The following is a 25,571-nucleotide window of genomic DNA, read 5'->3' as shown; positions in this document are numbered from 1 at the left end:
AAAGAAGATAAAGGAAAAAGGCATGAGCCTTTGAATCATATAAAACAGAGATATGGGAAGGATTACAATCCTCTGATTAATTGTGATTTCAGAAAAAAAAAAAGTTAATCTTTGAAAACACAGACTTCTTCTATTTCTTCCCAAGAGAGTAAAAACCAAACAAGAAAATATAGAACTGATGCAAGAATTATGTAAAATTGGTTTTCAGTGTTTCTTGTTTTACTATAAGTCAGAATTCCCATACAATTGAAAAGCAACTTTTAACTTGTTACCTTCCTTACTATCCAAACCACAAAAAATGGGGTCAAACAATGGACTCTTAAAAACAACATGCAAAGGGTACCTGAGTGACTTAGTCGGTTAAGCATCCGACTCTTGATTTCATCTCCAGTCATGATCTCATTTGGAGTCCTGCATGGGGGTGGAGCTGGGCGGGGAGCTTGCTTAAGATTATTTCTCCCTCTCCCTCTGCCCCTCCCCCACTTGCTCCTCACCCACCTACACACACACACACACACATACACACACACACACTCTCTCTCTCGCTCGCTCGCTCGCTCAAATAAATGCAAAAAAACAAAAAATTCAGGTAAAGTAGGTCATTCAAGTGCAGAGTAACTTGGTACAGACACTGAAATAAGCTTTTTAACCCAATATTAGGACTGATTATTGCCCTTCTAATCAATCTCAATTCCAAGGAATAAAATGTTATACAAACAGATTTTAAAACCCACTTTGTTTAGTCAGATGTCAAGGAAGAATGTAATGCTAATGCTAGATTTTTCTACCTAAGTCTTAATTAGAATACATACAAAGTTGAAAATTATAATAAAATTGAAGCCCAAAGTGCTCACAAAAGAATTCAACAGATAACAGGAATTAACCAGAAGAAAAAAATAAAGTCAACTAAATTGAGACTGAAAGGAACTTTATAGTATATTCAAACCAAGCCTTTACATCCTGTGGGTTGAGTTGAATAAGTCCCAGAGATGTTATATGGCCCCAAATTTACAGAAATAAAACACCAAAATTGCCATTATTATCCTCCTTACCCTACCACTGAGGCAGTTAGTATATTAGGTAGGATAATAATGAAAAATACCTGTCTTTGTTTTTATACCAATAATGTGCTACAGATTCATCATCCCCAGGATTTGAAATGCATCTTTTTCTCTAGAGTGAGTGATGGATTTATCCAGAGTCTCCTCTACATACAGTCCAGTTCCTCACAGAATCAGTGGCATGGAAACTGCTTGATATTTGACAAGGGTCTTTATCTATAACCAACAAAATCAGTTTTTCCTGCAAAAAAAAAGTTTGTTGGCTCATACTTAGATTGATTATGTGACCTTGGCCTTATCAGAAATATGCTCGTCCTGGGAAATTTCGTTTACTCATAGATATATCTATCGTTAATATGTAAAGTTATTTGAGGGGACTATGTCCACGTGAACCTTAAGAGAGATGAGAAAGGCAGCAGTGGAACAGATATGATGCAGAGAAGGTATACATTTTTCTTCCTAAATTTTACATTTATCAATCATTCTAAAGATATTTCCCAGGTAAACATTGGGAATGACACAAGCATCCATTATTTAAGGAAGTGGAAATTTTGAGTTGAGCCTCTTTTTAGCTTTAAAATATTTGTAGAATTTGCTGTGGTCATAGAGTATACTAATGGGAAAAGAAAATTATTTTAAGGACTTAAAAATATGTATTTCTCCAATATTAAAGCTTGTTTTATATAATAATACCAATAACCAAGAAATGTCTTCGTACTTGTGGGATGCCTGCCTGGCTCAGTCAGTTGAGCTTCCAACTCTTGATTTCAGCTCAGGTCATGATCCCAAGATCCTGGAATCAAGCCCCACATGGAGCTCTGTGAGGCTGCTTAAGATTCCCTCTTTCCCTCTGCCCTTCTATCCCATTTGCTCTCTCTCTCAAATAAAAAAAGAAGTAGAAATGTCTTGAAATATCTAGCTGCCTTACTTTCAAACTCATAAATTCTATTCAGTCCTCATTGAACTCTGTAAATATCTTTTCAGTTAACTTGAGTTGTCATGTACTATATATTTCAGATACTTCCTCTTCCATCTTTTTTGTTAAACCAGTGGAAAAGTATTTGAGCATCTATATGAATAGAAGGCATGTAGAATACAAATAGAAACTGGGCATGTTCACGGTATTGTCTAGTAACATGTAGCAGCACACCATCCTTCCTTCTTTCTGTTCCTCACATTAGTAAGTTACTTTATATCAGTGGGGTGGGATGAGGGGCAGGATGAAGGACATCCCTGTTAAAAAAGAGTGGGCTAGCAAAGCTTCCCTTTCCAAAAAAATACTTATCTCCACCCTACTCAAATCTTGTACTCTAGGCAGACTGATCAATGACATTTCTCCAGGACCCTTTCTGCCTTCTTTCCATCTCAGCTTTTGCTAATTCCTTGTGTTGCTATATAACCAGCTCCATAATCTACTTATTAAAATCCTACCCCATTTCCTTGAAGTCATCTTTATTTCTGGCAGGAAGAAGCCTCTCCTCTCTTAGAAGCTTGATTCATGCCTTTGTAATGCAGCTATTTCACTGACAGTGTTGACATTTCTATGTGTCAGTTAGGCTAGATCTTTGCTCTTACAGCCTGATCTGATTCAGCTCACAGTTACTATGCAGCAGCTTTCATAAATAAAATCTTGTTTTATTTTCCCAAATTGCCTAGTGAGAGACTTTGACAGGAAAGTTGTTCAGTCAACATTTTAAGGATGAAATAATCAAATGAATGATTACTCACATCCCACTGGTGAATCTTTGAATACAGAGAGCTTAATCTGTTTCTTCTAGTTAGGGAGATAAATATGTAAAACAATAATGCACATTTATTTTGTGTGTGTGTGTATTCTATTAATGTTTACCTGGGAAGTATCTTTACACACACACACACACACTTATTAGTCAAATAAATAATATAAATAACCTATCTTGTTAGTACATACATTGGAAAAGAAAATGGCACTTTTATTCTTTGAATCAATACGTTTGTCTTCTAACAGATACCCTTAGGAACGTTAAGAATATTGATCGGTTTTATAATTGAATGCAAAAACAATTTACATAAAGTAAATGGACTTTGTCTTTACAATGGTGACAAAAGTTTACATTTAATACCTAACCTGACCTTATTCTCGTGTTTATTTTATTTTATGGATTTTGTTCTGTTGTGGTTTGTATTTGGCTCTAGCTGAAAATTAGGATACTTGTCTATTTTAGGATAAAAGTATTTTGGGTACTTAGATGATCATATTAAGCTAGGCATTAACTAATTCATGTACTTTATGCTTATATATGTATGTGTATATATATAAATATACATATATCTTTATATCTTACACATATGTTTATATACACACCTAATATAAAGGCTTTTCACACCATTGTCAAAGGAATTTTTTTTTTGGAATCTTATAAATTAATTAGAAATACTGAATTACTACTCTTATTGACTATAACTAAGTTTTAGTCAAAAAGAAACAGTGAAATAGGAACTTGTATACTACAGAGCGCTAGCAAACTTGCATCAATGCTTGGCGTTTAAGGGATAAAGTTAATTTACTCCAGAGAGCAAATGATTGCTGTTATTCCTTATGATATTAAAGTGCCTTATTTCTAGAACATGAAGTATCACATTTGCATCATTTAAGCATTAATCCATGTTGTGTAAAAAAGTTACTACTTATTTTATAACATTCATATAATCTCAAATCCATAGATATTCATATGTTGGCAAATAATCTGTAATTTTCAAAAAGCTTCAATGTGTATAAGAACCATGCAGAGATGAGTTGGAGGGTCTAGCTTACAAAAATATCTGAGTGTGTTGTTTTCATCTACCACCACATCACACACAAACCATTTTGAACTAACAAATTATAACTGACGTTAAAAAGGTGTATTAATTTGCTAGAGCTGCTAAGACAAGGTCTCACAGACTGGGTGGCTAAAGCAACAGAAATTCATTTCTCACCGTTCTGGAGGCTAGAAGTCTGAGATCAAGGTGTTGGCAGCATTGACTTCTTCTGAGACCTCTCTCTCTCCTTAGCTTGTAAGTGGCCAGCTTCTCCCTCTGTCCTCACATGGTCTTCCCTCTGGGTGCGCATGTCAGTATTCAAATTTCCTCTTATGAGGACACCAGTCATACTGGATTAGGACTTCACATTAATTTTTTCTTAATTTAACAAACACAGTTAAGTTCTGGGGTACAGGGACTTAGGAGTTCAACATATAAATTTGGGGGTGGGGTAAAATTCAGCCCATAACAGGAAGAGCTAGAGAAAGTGGTGTGTTTGTGTGCATGCGCACAATTTCAAATGTTCAGACTGTTAAGTAAATGAGGTAATTTTATTAACAGACAATTAAGTAGCATGTTTATTGGCTTAATTTAGGTGATATTTGTGAATTATCAACCTACTCAAAAAAATAAGTAAATAAAGCCCTCATTGGAAGTAAGAAAAAGTAAATTCTAGTTCTGATGCTAACATTCCCTCAATTTATTTAACCAGCATTTATCAAGTACTGACTGAAGGCATTTTGCTGAGAGTAATATTAACTTGTAATGTTGAACAAGTCATGAACTATTCCTCATCTGCAAAACAATGATTTAAAATTTCTTTACCTAATTCAAGTCATGAGATTGCTTCACAAATAAGAAATAAATGAAAATCCTTTGAGAACGTAAATGTGCTAGCCGAGTCATTATTAACAGGATTTTAAAAAGTAAATCCAGGGGTGCCTGGGTGACTCAGTTGGTTAAGCTTCTGACTTCAGCTCAAGTCATGATCTCACGGTTCATGAGTTTGAGCCCCACATCAGGCTCTCTCCTCTCCTAGAAGAGCCCGCTTCGGATCCTCTGTTCCACTCTCTCTCTGCCCCTCCTCTGTTCGTTCTCTCATTCTGTCTCTCAAAAATAAATAAGCTTTAAAAAAGAAGTAAATCCATTTTCTTCTTGTTGCTGCTTTACCATACAACTTACCATGAATATTTTATTCATTATAAATAAAAATGTGAACCACTTATTAGTTGAAAATTCTTACCATTGTGAACACTGTCAAATGCAGAAAGTCAACTGTGATATAACAGGAACAGTGTCAGAAAACCTAAGTTTAAGGTTCAGCTCTCGCCTGTACTAGCTGAGTAAACCTGTCCAAATCATTTAAACCCTTGAGATTTATTTACTCATTTGTAACTGTAATATACTTATTTCACAGGCAATCATTTATGAGGAATAAATGTGATATCAGTGGCAGGCTAATCACATATTGAACCATGTGGTGATAGTATCAGTCCTTTCGTAAACTATAAATCATATCAAAATAGAAGAAGATCAAAATATCAAATCATACCTGAAATACAATATTAGAGTGACCAAGTAATCTATTAAATCTGTTAAATGTTAACATTTAAGTTGGAACAAGCAGACAGTCTTAGTGCCTGAGCATGTTATGTTTATCTTAACACCATACTTTTCCAATAGATGTTCTACACAAAAGATGGAGCATGGTATCTTCACCAGAAAGGGAGATCACCTTGGTGAACCTGAAAAAAGATGCAAAGTATGGCTTAGGTAAGTCACTGTAAGATTCTTAAAGGTTTGTAAGAATCAAAGAGAAAAGGTCTATCTATATAGCAAAGCATTGGCATTGAGCACCGGTTGTCTACCCACAGTGCCTCCACCCCACCCACCTGGTCAGGAAATGTGAAAGATGAAATGCTCACAAGCAAATCTTCCACCAAACTTAACAGTCCTATTTCACATGTGTTACCTATTTATTATATTTGATATGAGAATCTCTACACTTCTGTGTATTGGACAGACTGATTATTAATCACTGAAAACACCAATATCGTGAAACTCTTTTTTCAATGTGCTATTTCACAGGATTTCAAATTATTGGTGGGGAGAAGATGGGAAGACTGGATCTAGGTGTATTTATTAGTTCAATTACCCCTGGAGGACCAGCTGACTTGGATGGATGCTTAAAGCCAGGTACTTTACATATTAGATAATTTCTTATGTACTTAACTGACAGGCATGAATTTGCACAGATGACGAAAGTGGAACTCAGGCAAAACAAAAATAAAGAAGGGGGCAGCGACATTTCTAAGACTTAGCATGAATTTCTCTTTAGTTTTGAAAATATTGGATTGTCTATTTTTACAGGAGACCGTTTGATATCTGTGAATAGTGTGAGTCTGGAGGGGGTCAGCCATCATGCTGCAATTGAAATTTTGCAAAATGCACCTGAAGATGTGACACTTGTTATCTCTCAGCCAAAAGAAAAGATACCCAAAGGTAATGCTGTAGATGTTTCTTAGCTGTGTGTTCTGTTTAACTTTTCACAAGAACTTCACTATCATGGCCTAATACATTGGATTTAAGTTCCTTATTTCCTTTCTGAAAATTTGATGTATGTAGTTCTAGTTTGTTTTAATATTATGCATTAGTGTAACTTTTCATTCATCGCTTCCAAGTTTCCTATCTCATTCATCTTTAGTAATATATGCATAAAAATAGATTTGTTGTGCAAAATTGATGTCATTTAAGTAAGTGTCTTAGGCCAAATCAGAAGTAAAATTCTTTATCGTTGTCTAATTCATATAATTGTATAATAGTTATCTATGAAGTCCCACCCTGAACAAGATTATATAAAGTAAAAAGACAAAAACATTAGAAATTTAAAAACAAGACCTTGTCATTTTGTCTCTTAATTTCTGCCATTAGCAAGTTGCAGGAGAAAGGGCACTTAATGAAGATTAGATGACTTGAGTTTGAGCCATGGTGGTTTTTCTGTCTTTAAGGAGACAGTGATCTTGGCTCTCCTTGTCTACCTTGCACAGAGTTGCTAGGAGGCTCAAGTGGTGAGGCAGTGTTTGTGAAAGAAGCACACATACTAGGGGCACCTGGGTGGCTCAGTCAGGTAAGCATCTGGCTCTTGATTTTGGCTCAGGTCATGATCTCACAGTTTGTGGGTTCAGGCCCCACGTCAGGCTCTGTGCTAATGCTGCAGAGCCTGCTTGGGATTCTCTCTCTGCCTACCCTCTCTTTCTCTGTCTCTCAAAATAAATAAACTTAAGTTTTTTTTTTTAAGAAAAGAAGAAAGGAAGGAAGAAAGAGAGGAAGGAAGGAAGGAAGAGAGAGAAAGAAAGAGAGAAGGAAGGAAGGAAGGAAGGAAGGAAGGAAGGAAGGAAGGAAGGAAGGCAGGCAGGCAGGCAGAAACACATATAGTACATGCTGGACAGTGGGAATGGCTCCAAAGTCTAGGCTCAGACTTTGTTTCTGCCGCTTAACACCGTGTACCTTGAGTAAATCACTTAACATGGTAAGCCTCACTATACTCATATATCAGATGGTGAACATAGAAGTGCCTGTCTTACAGATTTTGAAAATTAAATGAGATAATACATGTAAAGAATTAGCATATTGCCTGGTACCTATTAGGCACTTAAATGTGAATTTTAGGTGTCATTATTTCTTTTTTAAGTTTATTCGTTTATTTTGAGAGAGAGAGAGAGAGAGAGAGAGAGTGTGTGTGTGTGTGTGTGTGTGCATGACTTGGGGAGGAGGAGGGAGAAAGAGAGAGGGAGAGAGAGCACAGAGCCAGAGGAGGGGCTGGAGCTCACAAACGGTGAGATTATGACCTTAGAGTCAATGCTTAACCGACTGAGCCACCCAGGCACACCTAGGTGTCATTATTAATGGTATTTTTCAAAAACATTGAAGAGCTAATTATGTGCAAGTTACCTTCATCCCAAAGATACTGAGAAATATTTAAAAGAATAGTTAAATATTAGCTGAGAAACAAGTTTAGATAGTGAATTTTAGGCATAATTTCAGACAATTATGATAAAATGGAAAAAAAACATTTTGTACAGTGTATTGTGACATAAAAATTTCTTACATTTTATACAGATGAGTTATTTTGACTATGGTTTCTTATATTCACTAAATATTTTGTATGTATATAGTGTATGTGTGTGTGTATATATATATATATATATAAATATGTACGTATATAAGTAATATTTTCAACAGATAGAACAAACACAACAGATAGAAAACACCATCACTGCCCAAAAGAGCCTTATAATCTAATTGTAGTCTAGTCATCTTAGGCAAAGGAAGATGATTGCATTTGAAAATGTTGTAGCATACTTCTGAGTTTCAAGCACCCAAAACCAAACCAAATCAAACAAAACAAAACAAACATTGGGTTCTTTTACTCACCATGTTTTAGCAAAAGAAGCATATGATTCAGAAGAAGCTCATTTTTCCTCTAAATACTTAAAGCTCTAAGGGATTCACATCTTGGTTTTCTTTTCAATAGATATTTTATAGAAAATTCACTCATTTGTTCAACAAATATTTATTTATTTATTTATTTATTTATTTATTTATTTATTTATTTATTTATTTATTATGTTTATTTACTTTTGAGAGACAGAGATAGAGCATGAGCAGGGGAGGGGCATTGAGAGACAGACACAGAATCCAAAGCAGACTCCAGGCTCTGAGCTGTCAAACTCACGAACGTGAGATCATGACCTGAGCTGAGGTCAGACACGTAACCTACTGAGCCATCCAGGCACCCCTCAACAAATATTTATTGAATGCCTGTGGTGTGCAAGACACAGACACTCTACCCTCATGAGACTTACACTTTATCAGGGGAGACAAATATTGAAATATTGAACTAAGCAAATAAATGTTTCATTGTAAGTATGATAAACATTAGGAAGAAGTTCCAAGGTGCCAAGAGAGCATTTAGCAGAGAAACTTTACCTAGTGTAGAGATCAATGAAGCTTTTTTTTCCAGCAGACTTTCATGTGGTTATTTTATTTTTTACTATACATTCTCAATAAAAGTTAAAAGCATAATGTTAAAATATAGTTCTGTGAAACAGTTTCTTCAGAAAGCTAGATTACTCTTCCCATCACGTGTAGCTATACTGTAGTGTAACTTAAAATAAAACTCAAAGAAGGTAGAACATTACTGGTATGTATCTTAGACTATCCCTCTCAAGTATCAACCACCAAAGAGGAAGTTTTATTTTTCTTTATGTTTGCTAATTTTTTAAAGTTATAGAATACATACTAGTTTGTTAAAATAAATCCCATTTATACAGAAATCTATGAAGTAAAAAGTCTTCTTACCCCATTTTCTAGGGAAACTGTTTGGTGTCTATGTCACTTTCTGTATATTATAGATACATTATTGAAAAAAAAAGTGGTACCTGTATGCATGTCCACACACAGACACACACACACTTTTTTTTAACTAAAAATCCAATTATTTTTTATAATCTAAATATCAATTTGTCACTTGCACACTGTATATTCTGAACATCCATGAATATACACCTTTTTCATATGGCATTATATTTCGTGTCATGGGTGTATTAAATTTTGATGTTTTTCTGTTGTACATCTAGGTTAGCTATAATCCTTTTATAAATGTTGCTTCAACAAATATACTTGTATACACACCATTGGAAAATGTACGTATTTCTAGAGGTTATATACCTAAAAGTGTATTTAGTATGCACATTTAAATTTTCGACAGAGTGCTATCAATTTGCCCAAGTTTTATCAATGTATATTTAGCCAAGTAGATGTGACAGGGCTCTTCTCACACCATCAGTGGTATGAGAGATTATCAGTCATTCTCATTTTTGTCAGCCATACAGGTAGAAAACTGCATTAAGTTGCATATCCTTGAGCAACAATGAGAATGTTGCTTTATATATTTATTATTTGTATTTTACTCTGAATTTCCAGTCTACAGGGGCACCTGGTTGGCGCAGTCGGTTAAGCATCCAACTTCAGTTCAGGTCACGATCTCACAGTTCGTGGGTTCAAGTCCCACATCAGGCTCTGTGCTAATAGCTGAGAGCCTGGAGTCTGCTTCAGATTCTGTGTCTCCCTCTCTCTCTGCCCTGCGCCCCCAACTCTGTCTCTGTCTCTCAAAATTGAATAAATGTTAACCAAAAAAATGAATTTCCAGTCTACACATCACACCCTTGTTGCATAGGGGTTTTAAATCTCTTTCTTACTACCTTTTAGAAACTCTTTGCATATTAGGAATATTAACCCTTTGATTATTTTTTGTTATTTTTGCAAATATTCCTTTTCCAGTTGCTCATTCTTCTTTTAAATTTTCCTTGGTTTCGCATGCTACATAAAACTTTCAATTTCTTATAAATTTGCATCTGTAATTTTTTATACAAATCTCTGATTTGTGTCTTACTTAGATACACTTTAAGTGGTTTTTGATAAGATATATATATATATATATATAATGAATTTGGAGTTGCCTTTATAATTATTTGGAGTCCAAAAAAGGCAGTCTGGGAGGACAATATAAAATAAATAAATAAATAACCATTAAATAAGGATTAAAGAGTTTGGGTGATTCAAATTAATTTTAGTTAGGGAATCAAAAAAGTCTTCACAGAGGAGACTCATTTGAAGTAGGTCTTGGAGAATGGAAATAAAAAGTTAAGGCAAAGGGGATATGCATTTTTATAGGAGATGCAACAGGAATGACCAAAAGAGGGGACAAAGGAATCACAAAGCACCTGCTACACCTTTTGGGTCCTTATTTTGGCTCCAGGCCCTGGATCAGGTGTTGTGGATATGTTATCCTGTGTAAAATTCTCCCACAATCATTAAGAAACGCTCTGCAAGTATGTAAGCCCAGACATGTGTGTCACTAACCTGTTACTCTCCTTCATGGATTTTTGACTTCTAGTGCCTTCTACTCCTGTGCACATTGCCAATGGCATGAAAAACTACCTGAAGAAACCTTCCTACATGCAAGACAGTACTGTAGATTCTTCTGAGGATCACCACTGGCCACATGGTACCCCAAGGCACATCTCAGAGAGCTCTTGTGGGCAGTCTGGGGGCCTGCGCGAAGGAAGCCTGAGTTCTCAGGATTCCAGGACTGAGAGTGCCAGCTTGTCCCAGAGCCAGGTCAATGGTTTCTTTGCCAGCCCTGCGGGTGACCGAACCTGGCAGGAATCACAGCACGGCAGCCCTTCCCCTTCTGTGATATCCAAAACCACTGAGAAAAAGAGGGCTTCCGCTGACAGTAATGGAAACAAGACTAAAAACCCAGGCATTTCTGATGCAACAGATTACTCTGACCGTGGAGATTCAGACATGGATGAAGCTACTTATTCGAGCACTCAGGATCATCAAACACCAAAAAAGGCATAGTTTAATTTAAATCTCTGGTTTTTTTGTTTTTGTGTGTGTTTGTTTTTTTCATTTAATAAAGCAAACAATAGCAAATATATTACAGAGCAGGATAATCTACTCTAAACTGCTTTTATTAGTCTGGAAAGGAGGAATCATGTATATATTATGTTACTAACTAACTGCTGTTGCATTTGATACTAACTTTCTGACAAATTAGCAGCTTTGAATACTAACTCTAAAATGGCTATTATTCTGGGAACTTGCTACCTGATAACAGAAAGGAATGAATAATCAGGTTATGATTATTTTTTACAAGTCATTTATATCTTGTATATTTAACGTTTCTATTATAAGAGAATTTAATATCTGAAAATTCTGTTCGTAAATAGCTCACATGATGGGCAGTTGACTTTACTGTTGATAGTCTGAATTCTTCTGAAGTTCTGAATGTACAAAAATAATAAGAACAACAACATACAAAATTGCTCGTTTCCTAGAAATGACATAAATTTAAACTCACATTCACAAGCGGATTCAGAAAAGACCCATAAGCTCTTTGTTCATGGAGGAACCAACATTCCTCACAAGAGGGTAATGCCCTTACAAATGGGTCTTAGGTATTGTTTATATTGGATTTGTAAATATAAGCAAAGTAAACATGAAGCCTACTCATCTTAGAGGTCCAAGTTAAAAGCTGCTGCTTTGATATATATTGATTTTTAAAGGAACTAGAAATACTTTCTACATTCAGGAGCATAAAAAGCATTGGACAAGGATTATGTAAAAGCTAGGTTTGAACTGGGTTCTGGGATTCCCTCTGCCTTATCTAGCTGTTTGACCTGAAGGAAGACCTTTAATGTCTAGACCTCAATATCCTTAACCATAAAATATGAAGGCATTGGATTAAATGATCTCTAAGATGTCTTCCAGCCCTCATGATCTTTGAATTTACTCTATCCTTTAATATCTTGCTTTTTCTTAATTTTTCTAAAAAACACATATTGATCTTCCAGTAGTAATTCATTCTGACTCTAACAAGAAATCCTTTTGTTTGTTTTTCTTTGTTAAGGAATCCTCCTCCTCAATGAATACATCCAACAAACTGAATTTTAAAACTTTTCCTTCATCACCTCCTAAACCTGGAGATGTCTTTGAGGTTGAACTGGCTAAAAATGATAACAGCTTGGGGATAAGTGTCACGGTACTGTTTGACAAGGTTTTCAAATGTTTTCTCTTCTCTGTTTCCAGCAACCTATTGTATGCCAATTTATTAATTTATTTTGCTTCGAAAGGGAAACCTGTCAAATATTTCCAAAATTAAAAATTGAATTGTATCTTAAAACTTTTTAAAAAATAACTTTTGTGCTAGGCACTTTTTCCTGTGATTTAAAAGAAATTAGACAAGTCTATCTACTCAAACCCCTTATAATGTTTAATCTGAATACAAGACTTAGAAAACATAAAATTAATAAGTATGTTTTGCATACATTTGACACTTCTGCATAAGCATGGAATAATACATTTTAACCCACATGATAAATAAATTCTAATGTATATTTATATGCCCTTTCTCTCCATAATATATCTTAATTTGTAAATGTGATTAGTATATTAAAATTAGAGGTTCCCAAGGAATATATGTACTTTTAAGGTAGTTAAAATATGAGCATAGGCTATTTGATGAAAATGCTTGAGACTTGTATTAATTCTAAAGTGTAACATTATTATTTATGACAGTTGAAGTGTATTGTCAGGTAGGAAAAGCCATTTAGAAACATGGTAGAAACAGCACTATTAATATACAGAGGTCAAAAAGAAAACCTAATGTTCTAGCACTTTTAAAAATATCATAATCCTTTACCTCTTGTCCTTAACTTCTTTAGAATTTTATTATCTTTCTGTTGTGTAGGGAAAGAAAAGCTGTATATCCACAAAAGATGGAGAATATACTCATTAGATCTCATCTACATTATAACAAAACTTACCTACCAAAGCCTTTCAAAATGAAAAAAAAAATGTTTTTCTTGACTCATGAGATTTGCAAGTTTCAGTTTAGCAGATATGATCTGAAGCAAATTATTCTATTTGCTGTTTTTTTCAGACAGTCATCTTCTACTAATTTTGCATAGATGGATTTTGCTTCCTGCTTGCTCATAACTCATGGTATAGACTTACAAAGGGAGAGCAATTCTTCATACAGTCAAGATCTGACATGTTGTTTTCTGAGTAAAGAGTTTTTCTAAAATGTAACTGCTTTACATTTGGAAAACTTGGCTAGAAATATTCTTGGGTTTCGAATTAATTGCATGTGCTGATGTGGTACTGCTGCTTTGGCTGATGGATTGAACGCTTTCTAGGTCTCAGATTTGAAAGATGGAGTGTGAAATTTCTCATATTACAAAATGTTATTTTACTTGTCTTTTTCCATTTAGGGGGGTGTGAATACCAGCGTCAGACATGGTGGCATTTATGTGAAAGCTGTTATTCCCAAGGGAGCAGCCGAGTCCGATGGTAGAATTCACAAAGGTAGAGTGTGTGTGTACAGGAATTGCATATAGGATTATCATTTCAACAAATAAAGTAGAAATTAGGAAATTCATAAAGACCTTTAAATATTCATAATAGAAGAACACATGCAATTTTTTTAAGATTAAAGCATTAAAAAAAACTCCTTGATGTCATTCCAAAACTCTTCTTTCCAGCCTAATCTCTAGTATCGGAAAATATCTTGACAGTGTTTCAGTTCACGTTTTGTACTTTCTGAGAAGCAAATTGCCAGAAAATGAGAAAGGAATAGTGCTCTTGTAAAAACACTGGTATCTACATTTTTAATAACAGCTAACTAGGTTATGCCCTCCAATCTCTCTACATTTATAGTCAGTTTATTTAAATTGACTTTATAGGGGCGCCTGGGTGGCTTAGTCCGTTAAGCCTCCGACTTCAGCTCAGGTCACGATCTCGCGGTCCGTGAGTTTGAGCCCCGCATTGGGCTCTGGGCTGACGGCTCGGAGCCTGGAGCCTGCTTCCAATTCTGTGTCTCCCTCTCTCTCTGCCCCTGCCCCGTTCATGCTTTGTCTCTCTCTGTCTCAAAAATAAATAAACATTAAAAAAATTTTTTTAAAAATAAAATAAATAAATAAATAAATAAATTGACTTTATAATATATACAATATCTTCTTCTAAATTGTATTTAAGATTAGTCATAAAATTAGGAAAGAAAGTAAACACATATTAAAGAAACTCTGTGACAGAATTTTGTCCAGAATTTGTCTGAGTCTCTCCTTAAACAAATTAATACAAAACAAGACCACAAGATATTAGAAAGCATATAGAATCTTTATTTTATCATCTACATTTCTCAAAATTGCTGCCTAATTTATAGGTGATCGTGTTCTTGCTGTTAACGGAGTTAGTCTGGAAGGAGCTACCCATAAGCAAGCTGTGGAAACACTGAGAAATACAGGACAGGTAATAAATAGCTCATTATACCAACCACTTAAGATAGCTTACAAGAACATAAATAATTTGTGAATAATATCTGTCTCACTAAGATCTCCAAATTTATTAGTCAAGAAACCAAGACTGATTCATGTAAACGTTCTAGTATTTTTTTTCCCTCTAAATTGGGAAGCAGGTATTATTGCAAGAGGTTTTTCACTGAGGGAACTTGACTTTCTATATCACATTTAGCCATAATATTACCAGATCTGACAGGAGGAAGGGTGGAGTTTGCATTTTTTTTAACTTTTTGTCAACAAGGACAAACATCTAGTGATTTTCACTTCTAGTCATTTTTCAGCCCAAAGCTGAATTATTTTCTAAAGTCTACCAAATTATTTATAATGGTCTATGTATTATAGTATAATGGTGTTCTTATTCTAGTGCCCAAATTTCTTATAACATGTTTATGTTATTTCTATAAGAGAGATTTTTCTTTTTAATTATTTTTTATACAGAAAATAAGAAAAACTTGATTGTGAAATTTTCAATCCCTTGCTTTGTTTTTTGTTTTTGTTTTTTTCCCTCCTTCTATGTTTTTGGTGGGGTTTTTTTGTTTGTTTTTTTCTCTCCCTCTATCTGTATTTTGGTGGGCAAGTTACTTTAAATGATTTTATAAGATGAACCATATAAAGTCCTCAAAATTTATCTACTTTCTTATAATTCTTCTTAGTTAATGAAATGCTATTCCATTTGTCCAGGTGGTTCATCTGTTATTAGAAAAAGGACAATCTCCAGCATCCAAAGAACATGTCCCCATCACCCCACAGTGCACCTTTCCAGATCCAGATGCCCAAGGTCAAGCCCCAGAAAAGATGAAGAAAATGACTCATGTCAAAGACTACAGCTTTGTCACCGAAGGTCAGGCCTTGGGAGACTGTCATCTCACCTTTAACTTATTCTTGACTTACTCAAAAATTGATTTTTGTATGTTGGATCATATAATTCATGCCTGAGTCCCTCTAATTACTCTTGTCAAGTATAAATAATCTGATGGACCACTATACCATTTTTTTTTTTAAGGACATATATATGCACCTCTTAAAGTCTGAAAGACCTCAGGTAATGAAGTCATCCATGAAACAACTTTTGGTCACTTAATAGTCCTTTGAATAGTTATAAAATTCAAATGAAATTTTCAAGGAAAAAAATAACTATAAATAATTGCTGAGAATGGCTTCAAACTCATATGAAACCTTGACTTGTAACATTTTCTATATTTTTGTTTAATTCTGTGGACTTGTCAAGCTAACCCTAGGTAGAAATTCACCTCATAGTTCCCAGATCATGATCTTTCTTACAAACTTTGCAAGCTCTTGGACATACTGCTACTTGCTAGTAAAATAAGAAATTAAGAATAGGGGCACCTGTGTGGCTCAGTCCGTTAAGCATCTGACTCTTGATCTTAGCTCAAGTCATGATCTCACAGTTCAGGAGTTCGAGCCCTGCAGAGTCTGTCTGGGATTCTCTCTCTCTACCTCTCTCTCTGCTCCTCACCCGCTCTTGTTCTCAAAGTACATAAATAAAAGTTTTTAAAAAATAAGAAAATTAAGAATGAGGTAGTACTGAGCTTTTCATAAAGCTAAGTGTTCATAATACAGAAATACCCTTTATTCTGAGATTTCCATCTATCTCATTTTAAGGGGCATAAATGTCCTTTACTTTATGAATGCTGATGGTGGTATATAGCCATTGTTTTGCCTTTTATTTTAAATCCTTATTTGATTACCAAATGTTTAGTGCCTCAGAAATACTCGCAAAAATAAGGAGAAAAAATAGCCCAGCCTGTATTATTTTATCTGATTATGAAAATAAAATTAGCATACCTACTTTACCTCTTTATACTGCCTTGTATTGTTTATTTCTTCCATCACTCCTTCCTTAAATATGTTACTTCATTCTTTTCTGGTTATTGTTCTTTCAACTTCTTTTGTTGGTTGAAATTTGTTTATAATGCCGTATCAATTTACTGGATTAAATTATACCTCACTGAAACACTGGAATGTCAGCTTACTTTCCCCTACCCTTCTCTAACATTTGCTTCACTCTTCTTACCATCTTTCTCCCATTGTGTCCCCAAACTTCCTTCATTCTTACCCTTCCCCAGATTTTTCTCTTTTTTTTTAATGTTATTCTATAATCTTTGAAAACACATGGGATTAAAGCATAATTTTATTTTCAGAACCCAGATATCAAAATCCTCTCTTCTGTTCAAGTAGCTTAGTTCATGCAGCTTAGTTTATTAAGTTTTTTTAACGAAAGAGAGTGTGAAATAGGATTTGAATATAGAATAAAAGTACAGTAAGTGCCTGTAAAGCTGTAAATATTCTGAGAAGATGGGCTTTTTAAAATGTGTCTAAAAGCACATACGTTTGTATGTGCATATGTGTACACAGCACGATAAGAATATTTACATTTTTTTAATGTCTTTTTTTCTTCAGAGAATACATTTGAGGTTAAATTGTTTAAAAATAGCTCAGGCCTAGGATTCAGTTTTTCTCGAGAAGACAGTCTTATTCCTGAACAAATGAATGCCAGCATAGTAAGAGTTAAAAAGCTCTTTCCTGGACAGCCAGCAGCAGAAAGTGGAAAAATTGAAGTGGGAGATGTTATCCTAAAAGTGAACGGAGCCTCTTTGAAAGGACTATCTCAGCAGGTGAGCCCCCAGGTGGTGAATGTAATACTTTTAATAATGAGATGGATTAGCCTTTCATTATGATTTCATAGTGCTATCTTAACTGTATCTTCATTTGTCATTCATGGTACCCCTAGGAAGTCATCTCTGCTCTCCGGGGAACATCCCCAGAAGTATCCTTGCTTCTATGTAGACCTTCACCTGGTGTGCTACCAGAAATTGACCCTGCTCTTTTGGTGAGAACTATGAAAAATTAATTTATATTTTTATAGAATAGCAATTGAGTGATTAATTCAGCTGTCATGGTTTTGTCACTGATTGATCTCCTGGGTTTCATCTACTTTATTCTTTAACTAGGAGTATGTTGGGTGTGTCACGTGACCTCCGAGTGCATTCTGCATATGTAATATAAAGTAATTCAATTCACTTTCTCTTCTCTCCTTTCCACTTATAAAGTTCTAGGATTTTAGGAGTTTGTTTTCTAAGCATAAATAGGAAAAGATTTCAAATCATGGTTACAGGGGTGCCTGGGTGGATCAGTTGGTTAAGCATCTGACTCTTGATTTTGGCTCAGGTCATGATCTCATGCGTTCATGGGTCCAAGCCCCGCATTGGGCTCTGCAGAGCCTGCTTGTGATTCTCTCTCTCCGTCTGTCTCCCCTCCCCTGCTCACACACTCCGCCTCTCTCTCTCTCAAAATAAATAAATAAACCTAAATTTAAAAAGTAAATAAATTAAAAATAAAATACAATAATGGTTACAAAGCCCTTCTGTCCATTTCTTCATTGAACCAAACTGGGAAGCATAATTCTCATTCTGAGCTAGTTTAAATAATAAAAACGATTTGAGGGGAGCCTGGGTGACTCAGTCCATTAGGCGTCCAACTTCGGCTCAGGTCATGATCTTGCGGTTTGTGGGTTTGAGCCCTGCATTAGGTTCTGCACTGACAGTGTGAAGCCTGCTTGGGATTCTCTCTCTCCCCCTGTCTGTGTCTGCCCCTCCCCCCACTTGTGCTCACTCGTTCTCAAAATAAATAAATAAACTTTAAACAAATAAATACATAAATAAAATTTATTTGAGAGTTTTTGCCTTTATTTTTAATACTAGAAATCACAGAGCAAGCAATATGTTTATCCATTTCCCTTTCTTATGTCAAGGAATAGCTAAAGGATCCAAAATCTATTTTGATGGTTATTTATAAATTACATGCTGATAGGTAGGAATCCATACATAGATGGATAATAATATTAATATAATTGAAGAAGGACAACTTTTGTCCTGTCTACTTTATAGTGTGTTCCATTACCAATAAACATGACCCCTGGGTATGAAAGGCAGCAGTGTCTGGCCCCAGAAACTTTGGTCTTTATGTCCGGGAGAGGGGTAGTTGTAGGATATTAATAGGAAAATATGATTTCTGTAAGGTGTATTACAAACAGCATTTTATGAGACTACATTGATTTTTGGCACCAGATAGGAAGAACTGAGTAGAACTCTCCTCTTAATGAGTATATAAATTGATACAATCTTTGTAGAAAGCAATCTGGAAATACTTAGCAAGGCCTTTTAAAGCATCCTATGTGCTGACTATTATATAGAAAATTATAAGGAAATAATGAGAAACTCGGGTGAAAATGTACATACAAAAAAGCTCTAGATTTCTATTGTAGCAGAAAGTTAGAAACAACTCTATAAAATAAAAGAATTCTGAAATAAATAAAAGGTATAGTCATCTGTGGGATCATTACATAGTTTTATGCAGTTTTTTTCAAAGCATATTTAAGGACCTCAGAAAAAACTCATGATCGAAACCTAAATTTCAAAGTAGGCTACAGGGGTGCCTGGCTGGCTCAGTTGGTGGAGCATGTGAGTCTTGATCTCAGGGTTGTGAATCTGAGACCCACATTGGGTATAGTGATTACTTAAAAATAAAATCTTCCATGCTGTTCCACCATCTTGGCTCCCCCCTACTTAAAAATAAAATCTTAAAAAAAAAAAAAAACAAGTAAGATATAATATATAATATAATTCTGATATAAAGTATAAGTCATATGATATTAGTTGTTATTTTCACATATATTTATATATGATTTTTCTGTGTAATGAGCATAGGTTACCTTTATTATCAGAAAATAATTGAATATTTTAATAGAAAGTGCTGCTGTTCAGCATGTTCCTTTTCAATTAAGTGTTCTAGCGTTAATATAAGTTGTCACACCCTGATCTCTTTAAATGTGTCCATTACAGACCCCGTTGCACTCTCCAGCACAAGTTCTCCCAAACAACAGTAAAGACTCTTCTCAAGCAGCATGTGTGGAGCAAGGCACCAGCTCAGATGAAAATGAAACGTATGACAAAAACAAGAAACAATGTACATCCAGGAGAGACAGTTACAGTGACAGCAGTGGGAGTGGAGAAGACGACTTAGTAAAAGCTCCAGCAAAGATACCAAATATGAGTTGGAGTTCAGCTTTGCATCAGACTCTGAGCAACATGGTATCACAGGCACAAAGCCAACATGAAGCATCTAACAATCAAGAAGACACCATCTGTACCATGTTTTACTATCCTCAGAAAATGCCTAATAAACCAGAACTTGATGACAGGTATTGTCACTATTATGTGTAGCACTCAAAGCAACTGTTTCTTGTTTGTGACAGGAGCAGCAACATACGTTTCTCTAAGAATGAAATATGTCTGTGTGAACTTCACAATGATCAGGCAGATGATGACTGTATTGGATATCCAGTTACTGTGACTGACAGTTTTAGTTAGCAAAACTGTAAGCTCTCTAGCCGTTCAACCTGAGACTTGCTGCTCTCTTGAGTATATTTACTAGTAATTGGGAAAGTTGTTTGTATTTCACCGTAATTCATAATACTTACAAGAAAGAGAAGAGACCTATTTTGATACTGATGGGGTAGGAGAATAGGGAGTACTAATATAAAGAGAAGTGATTGGTGGGGAGGAGACAGTTTGCAAAAGGTAAGCATAGAGGCAAAAAAAGAAAAAGACTACATCTGTACCTCTAACAATTATTCATACGTTTTACTGTTTGGTTACATCTTTGTGTATATCTAGGTGCAACCATACTTGTTCAAGTTCTTTTGGTGTTTTGGGGGGTTTTTTCCCCCCATTGGATCATCCAAAATAACCACAGGAATAAGACTTATATTCTTTTTCTATTTCTTCTCTTTCTTATTATGTTGAAACACACATTAGGCTTCTGAGAATATTGGCTTCAGCCTTTAGTTAATGACTAGGAATCAAAAGTCTATTTATTTAACCTGTCTTACTAATTTATGCAGCTTGAAGAGCTTCAAAATAGAATCTGGACAGGGGCACCTGGGTGATTCAGTCGGTTAAGTGTCCGACTTTGGTTCACGTCATGATCTCACAGTTCTTGAGTTCGAGCCCCATGTTGGACTCTGTGTGCTTTGGATTCTGTGTCTCCCTCTCTCCCTGCTCTTCCCCTATTTGTGCTCTCTCTCTCTCTCTATCTCTCTGTTTCAAAGATAAATAAACATTAAAAAAAAAAAAAGAATGTGGACAGAGAATAAAAATTGGTATTGTTAGCATCTAGCAGACATGAAATAAATTCATAGTCCAGAGTTAGCCAAAAATTAGCTAGGAATGTAATCATAAGCAGACATGAATATGTGTTAAGCGCTTTCTGTTTGTGGCACAAACTTACTGTATTGACACTGAAATGTATTTGAAAATAGTCTTCTTTCTCTCTGTAGCAATCCTCCTTCCCCTCTACCACTGGACATGACTCTTGGGCAGAGCTATCAACCCCAATCAGAATCTGCTTCCACTAATTCAATGGATAAATATCATATGCATCACATTTCTGAACCAACTAGACAAGAAAGCTTGACATCTTTGAAAAATGACTTAGAAAACCACCTTGAAGACTTTGAGCTGGTGAGTTGTTTCCTCTGTATTAAGAAAATTCTGGGGCACCTGGATGGCTCAGTTGGTTAAGAGTTGATTTCATGAACTCATGTCATGAACTCATGTCATGTCATGAACTCATGATCTCATGTCATGATCTCATTGTTTATGAGTTTAAGCCCCACGAAAGTCTCTGCACTGACGGTATGGAGCCTGCGTGGGATTCTGTCTGCTCTTCCTCCACTCACACCTTCACACACGCAATCTCTCTCTCTCTCTCTCTCTCAAAATAAATAAACGTAAAAAACAAATTCCATGTTTTGTCAGTTAAGATGTAGTTACACAAAGCTTCCCTTTAGGGAAAAGGCTGTCTTTTTGAGTAGGTTCATATCCAGGTCCAGTAAGTAGATAACATATCTGCTGTGTTTCTCTGCCGAGAATCAGGGGAAAAGACAAAAAGACCTGGATATAAATCCTGACGCTACCACTGACTTGCTATAATTTGGCAGATGCCTGTGGAATTACTTCATTCATCTGAGCCTTAGTAGGTCTGGCTATAAAATGAGGCGAGTAACCTCCTAGGACTGTGATGAGGATTAAAAGAAATATAGGTAGAGTACCTAATACAGTATCTACTATTTCCCGAATCCTGATGAGTTGCCTATTTAATTTTTAATCAAATTTGAATGTAAGTTTTTCTCTTCCACACTTTTTTGTGTATGCCCAAATGGAATCCTTTACATTGTACAAATAACCCTATAACTTCTGAATCTTTAAATTCAGTTTGGAAGCCAAATCTCCAAGAATAATATCCTTTACATTGATTGAAAGTCAACCTTTTTCAATATTGTTTTTATTATCCAAGTAATAAATATTTATCATTGGAAAATTTAAAAAAAAAAACAAATTTAAAAAATACTGAAACCACTGATAATCTCACCACCTAAAAATCATAAACATTCTGGAGTTAATCTCTTCAGATACTTGATTTGCCTAGAAGAGTGTGTGTGTGTGTGTGTGTGTGTGTGTGTGTGTGTGTGTGAGACATATACATCTTCAGTTTCATTCTCAGCAATAGAAAATAATCTTTTCAAAAAGAGAAAAAAATCTTTGCAAGATTTCCTTTAGAAGTGTGTCATTACCCCTGTAAACTATAAGCAACCTTCATATCTCATTCAAAATCTTTTTTTTTTTTTAATTTGAGAGAGAGAGAGAGAGAGCATAGACAGGGGAGAGGGGCAGAAGGACAGAGAGAGAGAGAGAGAGAGAGAATCTCAAGCAGGTTCCAGAGTCAGCATGGAGCCCAACACAAGGCTTGATCCTACAACCCTGGGATCACGACCTGAGCCGAAATTAAGAATCGGATGCCCAACTGACTGAGCTACCCAGGCACCCCTCAGTCAAAATCTTTAAAAAAAAATTTTTTTGTACATCTAAATGAAGTTGTAATATCTAATCACATAAAGGCTTCATGTTTTTACAAGAAAACCTTTTCTTTTGTGGCTCTTGGCATCTATCTTAATTGCTCAGAAATAGATGAAGAATTTTCCTACACCTTCCCCTCAAAATATATATCAAAGGATCATCAAAGTATAACCATTCATGTGTCCTTGTTTACCTTGAAAATACAAAAATTGAAGCATGAGTAAGTTTTGCCTCAGCTATCTTTAGACAAATACATAGTGTTGTTTCTAAACCCAACTCTTAGATGGGAATACATTCTATCTAGAATTGGATAGACCTAGCTTCACTTGGCTAAGATCAGTAATCTTTTAAGGTTTGATTTCCTCCTCTCCTATTCAGTAGAAATAATAGTCATCTCTGTTTGTCAATGGGCAAAAATAGACAACCTAAAGAGTCGCTGTTTTCTTCCCTAGGAAGTAGAACTCCTCATTACCTTAATTAAATCAGAAAAAGGAAGCCTGGGCTTTACAGTAACCAAAGGCAATCAGAGTATTGGTTGTTATGTTCATGATGTCATTCAAGATCCAGCCAAAAGCGATGGAAGGCTAAGACCTGGGGACCGGCTCATAAAGGTGAGACATTAAAGAATGGATTTATGCAAATGTGACCAGAGACCAAGTCAGGGCTGGAGAAGGAAGAGCAAGAAGGTTGAGTTAATATAACACTCCATTTCTTTGTTTGGTTTACGTTTTCCTTCTCCACCTCTTAAAAATAAAGGCCTTTGTATAGTTAACAGTTTAGGGAATGCTGAAAGTGCCCTTTTTAATTTGAAAGTTCCTCTACTCTTACTTAAAGCATTACATAAGCTGTCTTGAGTCTTAGGGACAGAAAGTTTCTTAAATTACCATGAGGACAAATTTCCTATATTAGCAAAATAATGATGCATTTGTTAGATATTTTACATTATTATTTCACATGTAATTACTTGCTCATTATACTTATGATTTCCACACTAAAGGGAATTAGCAATAAATTAGAGACCATTCTCTTACTGGCTAAGGTAGAGCTAGGGAGATTGCTGTATTTTCATGGCAACTTCTCTTTCCAAAACTGTAATCTGTTTTGCCTCTTTCTCATTTTTGTAGGTTAATGACACAGATGTGACAAACATGACTCACACAGATGCAGTGAATCTGCTCCGAGCTGCACCCAAGACAGTCAGATTAGTCCTAGGACGAGTTCTAGAATTACCCAGGATGCCAGTGCTGCCTCATTTGCTACCTGACATTATATTAACATGCAACAAAGAGGAGTTGGGTAATGCACATTCAGGCTGTGTGCAGTGTGATTTTGTTGGCTAGGTTAAAAGTAAGTACTCTTAAGACTAAGGAAAACCAATATTTTCTATTCCCTGAAGGTTTTTCCTTATCTGGAGGTCATGACAGCCTTCATCAAGTGATATATATTAGTGATATCAATCCGAGGTCAGTTGCAGCCGTTGAGGGTAATCTCCAGCTATTGGACATCATCCACTATGTGAACGGTGTCAGCACACAAGGAATGACCTTGGAAGAAGCTAAGAGAACATTAGACATGTCCCTTCCTTCAGTGGTGCTGAAAGCAACAAGGTACTCTGCAATACTTGTGGGTTTTGTGTGTTTGCTCATGTTTCGGGCTGTTGATCACACTTACATTATCTTAAAAAGATATTCCTGAATTAGTAACTCACAGACTAAACTGGCAGTTTATAAAGCTAGAACAGACTTCTTAATAGGAGATTCCAAGAGCACTTTAAGTGGATTAGTGTTTGGATACATATTTGCAGTTGATAATAGGGTGGTTACCACATTTGTCAGGATGTTTTCAATTGCAAGTAAAAGAAAATACAACTCAACAGTGGTTTAAACAATAAAGGGAACTTACTAGTTTATAGGATTTAAAAGTGCAAAGATGAGGTGGTCATCAGGTGAAATTTGATGCAGGCTATGGCTCCATTTTTTGCTGTTTTCAATTACTCTCTTTTCTGTGTATGTGTTTCCTTCATGATTAAGTGGCTTTGTCACTTAACACATGGCACCGTCCAGAGCAATCTTCTAACAATTCTCACCAATAACCATGGTAAAGCAAGGACTGTCTGTTGATTGCCTTAGACCTAAATTAAGGCTATCCCTTGAATTGAGACAAAGAAATAGGAATATATCAATTGGCCTAAGCCAGTCCTGGCCCATTCCCAGAGCTGGAACAGAGTCAGTTCTGCCCAAACGTCATGTCTACAGCCAATGAGGCATAGAATTGTCACTTTCACCATACCTCATGACAATTTCACATTATAAGAAATGCTAATGGCAACTTTTCCTTCACTTAATAATAGAAATAAATTGAAAAAAAAGTATGCATTAATTTCAAATTACTACAAATATAGTGGCATAAATGATAAGTTTATTAATAGTTCTGGAGGTCAGAAATCCAAAATGAAAAAAAAAAAAAAAAAAGGATCCAAAATCCAAAATGGATTTCAGTTGGCTAAAATCAAGATGTTATCAGGATTGCATTCCTTCTTTAAGAGGTTACAGGAGAAAATCCATTTCCTTGCCTTTTCCACCTTCCAGAGCTTCCCTTCCATCCTCAAAGCCAGCAGGCATAACACTCTACTTATGTTGTCACATCTCTTTCTCTGACTCTCTTTCCTCCCTTCCTCATTCATTTATAAGGACTTCTGTGATTACATTGGGCCCACCCAAGATAATCTCCTCATCTTTAGATCCTTAACTTACATCTTTAAAATCCCTTTTACCCAGTAAGGTAACATATTCACAGGTTTGGCGGATTAGGATGTAGCCACCTTTGTGGGGCCATTATTCTGCCTACCGTAATGTACATACAGA

At 35.5% G+C, this 25,571-nt stretch overlaps 1 protein-coding gene across 7 annotated transcripts in view; it reads left to right on the top strand.

The window, feature by feature from the left end:
• Positions 1–25,571, top strand: part of PTPN13 (protein tyrosine phosphatase non-receptor type 13) — a 223,551-nt gene that overhangs the window by 167,553 nt on the left and 30,427 nt on the right. For 4 of the 7 annotated variants that reach the window (XM_027060249.2, XM_027060255.2, XM_027060234.2 and 1 more), the window contains 15 exons: positions 5,526–5,615; positions 5,931–6,038; positions 6,213–6,344; positions 10,801–11,264; positions 12,322–12,468; positions 13,685–13,778; positions 14,635–14,720; positions 15,452–15,611; positions 17,192–17,406; positions 17,523–17,621; positions 19,633–19,991; positions 21,129–21,312; positions 23,160–23,318; positions 23,832–24,003; positions 24,104–24,314. In XM_027060249.2, coding sequence (XP_026916050.2) covers positions 5,526–5,615; positions 5,931–6,038; positions 6,213–6,344; positions 10,801–11,264; positions 12,322–12,468; positions 13,685–13,778; positions 14,635–14,720; positions 15,452–15,611; positions 17,192–17,406; positions 17,523–17,621; positions 19,633–19,991; positions 21,129–21,312; positions 23,160–23,318; positions 23,832–24,003; positions 24,104–24,314 — 2,680 coding nt within the window. The remainder of the gene's footprint in view (positions 1–5,525; positions 5,616–5,930; positions 6,039–6,212; positions 6,345–10,800; positions 11,265–12,321; positions 12,469–13,684; positions 13,779–14,634; positions 14,721–15,451; positions 15,612–17,191; positions 17,407–17,522; positions 17,622–19,632; positions 19,992–21,128; positions 21,313–23,159; positions 23,319–23,831; positions 24,004–24,103; positions 24,315–25,571) is intronic. The other 3 variants (XM_027060259.2, XM_015067325.3, XM_027060239.2) reach the window with 2 other exon arrangements.

The sequence above is a fragment of the Acinonyx jubatus genome, chromosome B1 (assembly GCF_027475565.1).
Source record: "Acinonyx jubatus isolate Ajub_Pintada_27869175 chromosome B1, VMU_Ajub_asm_v1.0, whole genome shotgun sequence".
NCBI classification, from domain to species: Eukaryota; Metazoa; Chordata; class Mammalia; order Carnivora; family Felidae; genus Acinonyx; species Acinonyx jubatus.
This window is presented reverse-complemented; position numbering and strand designations above follow the sequence as displayed.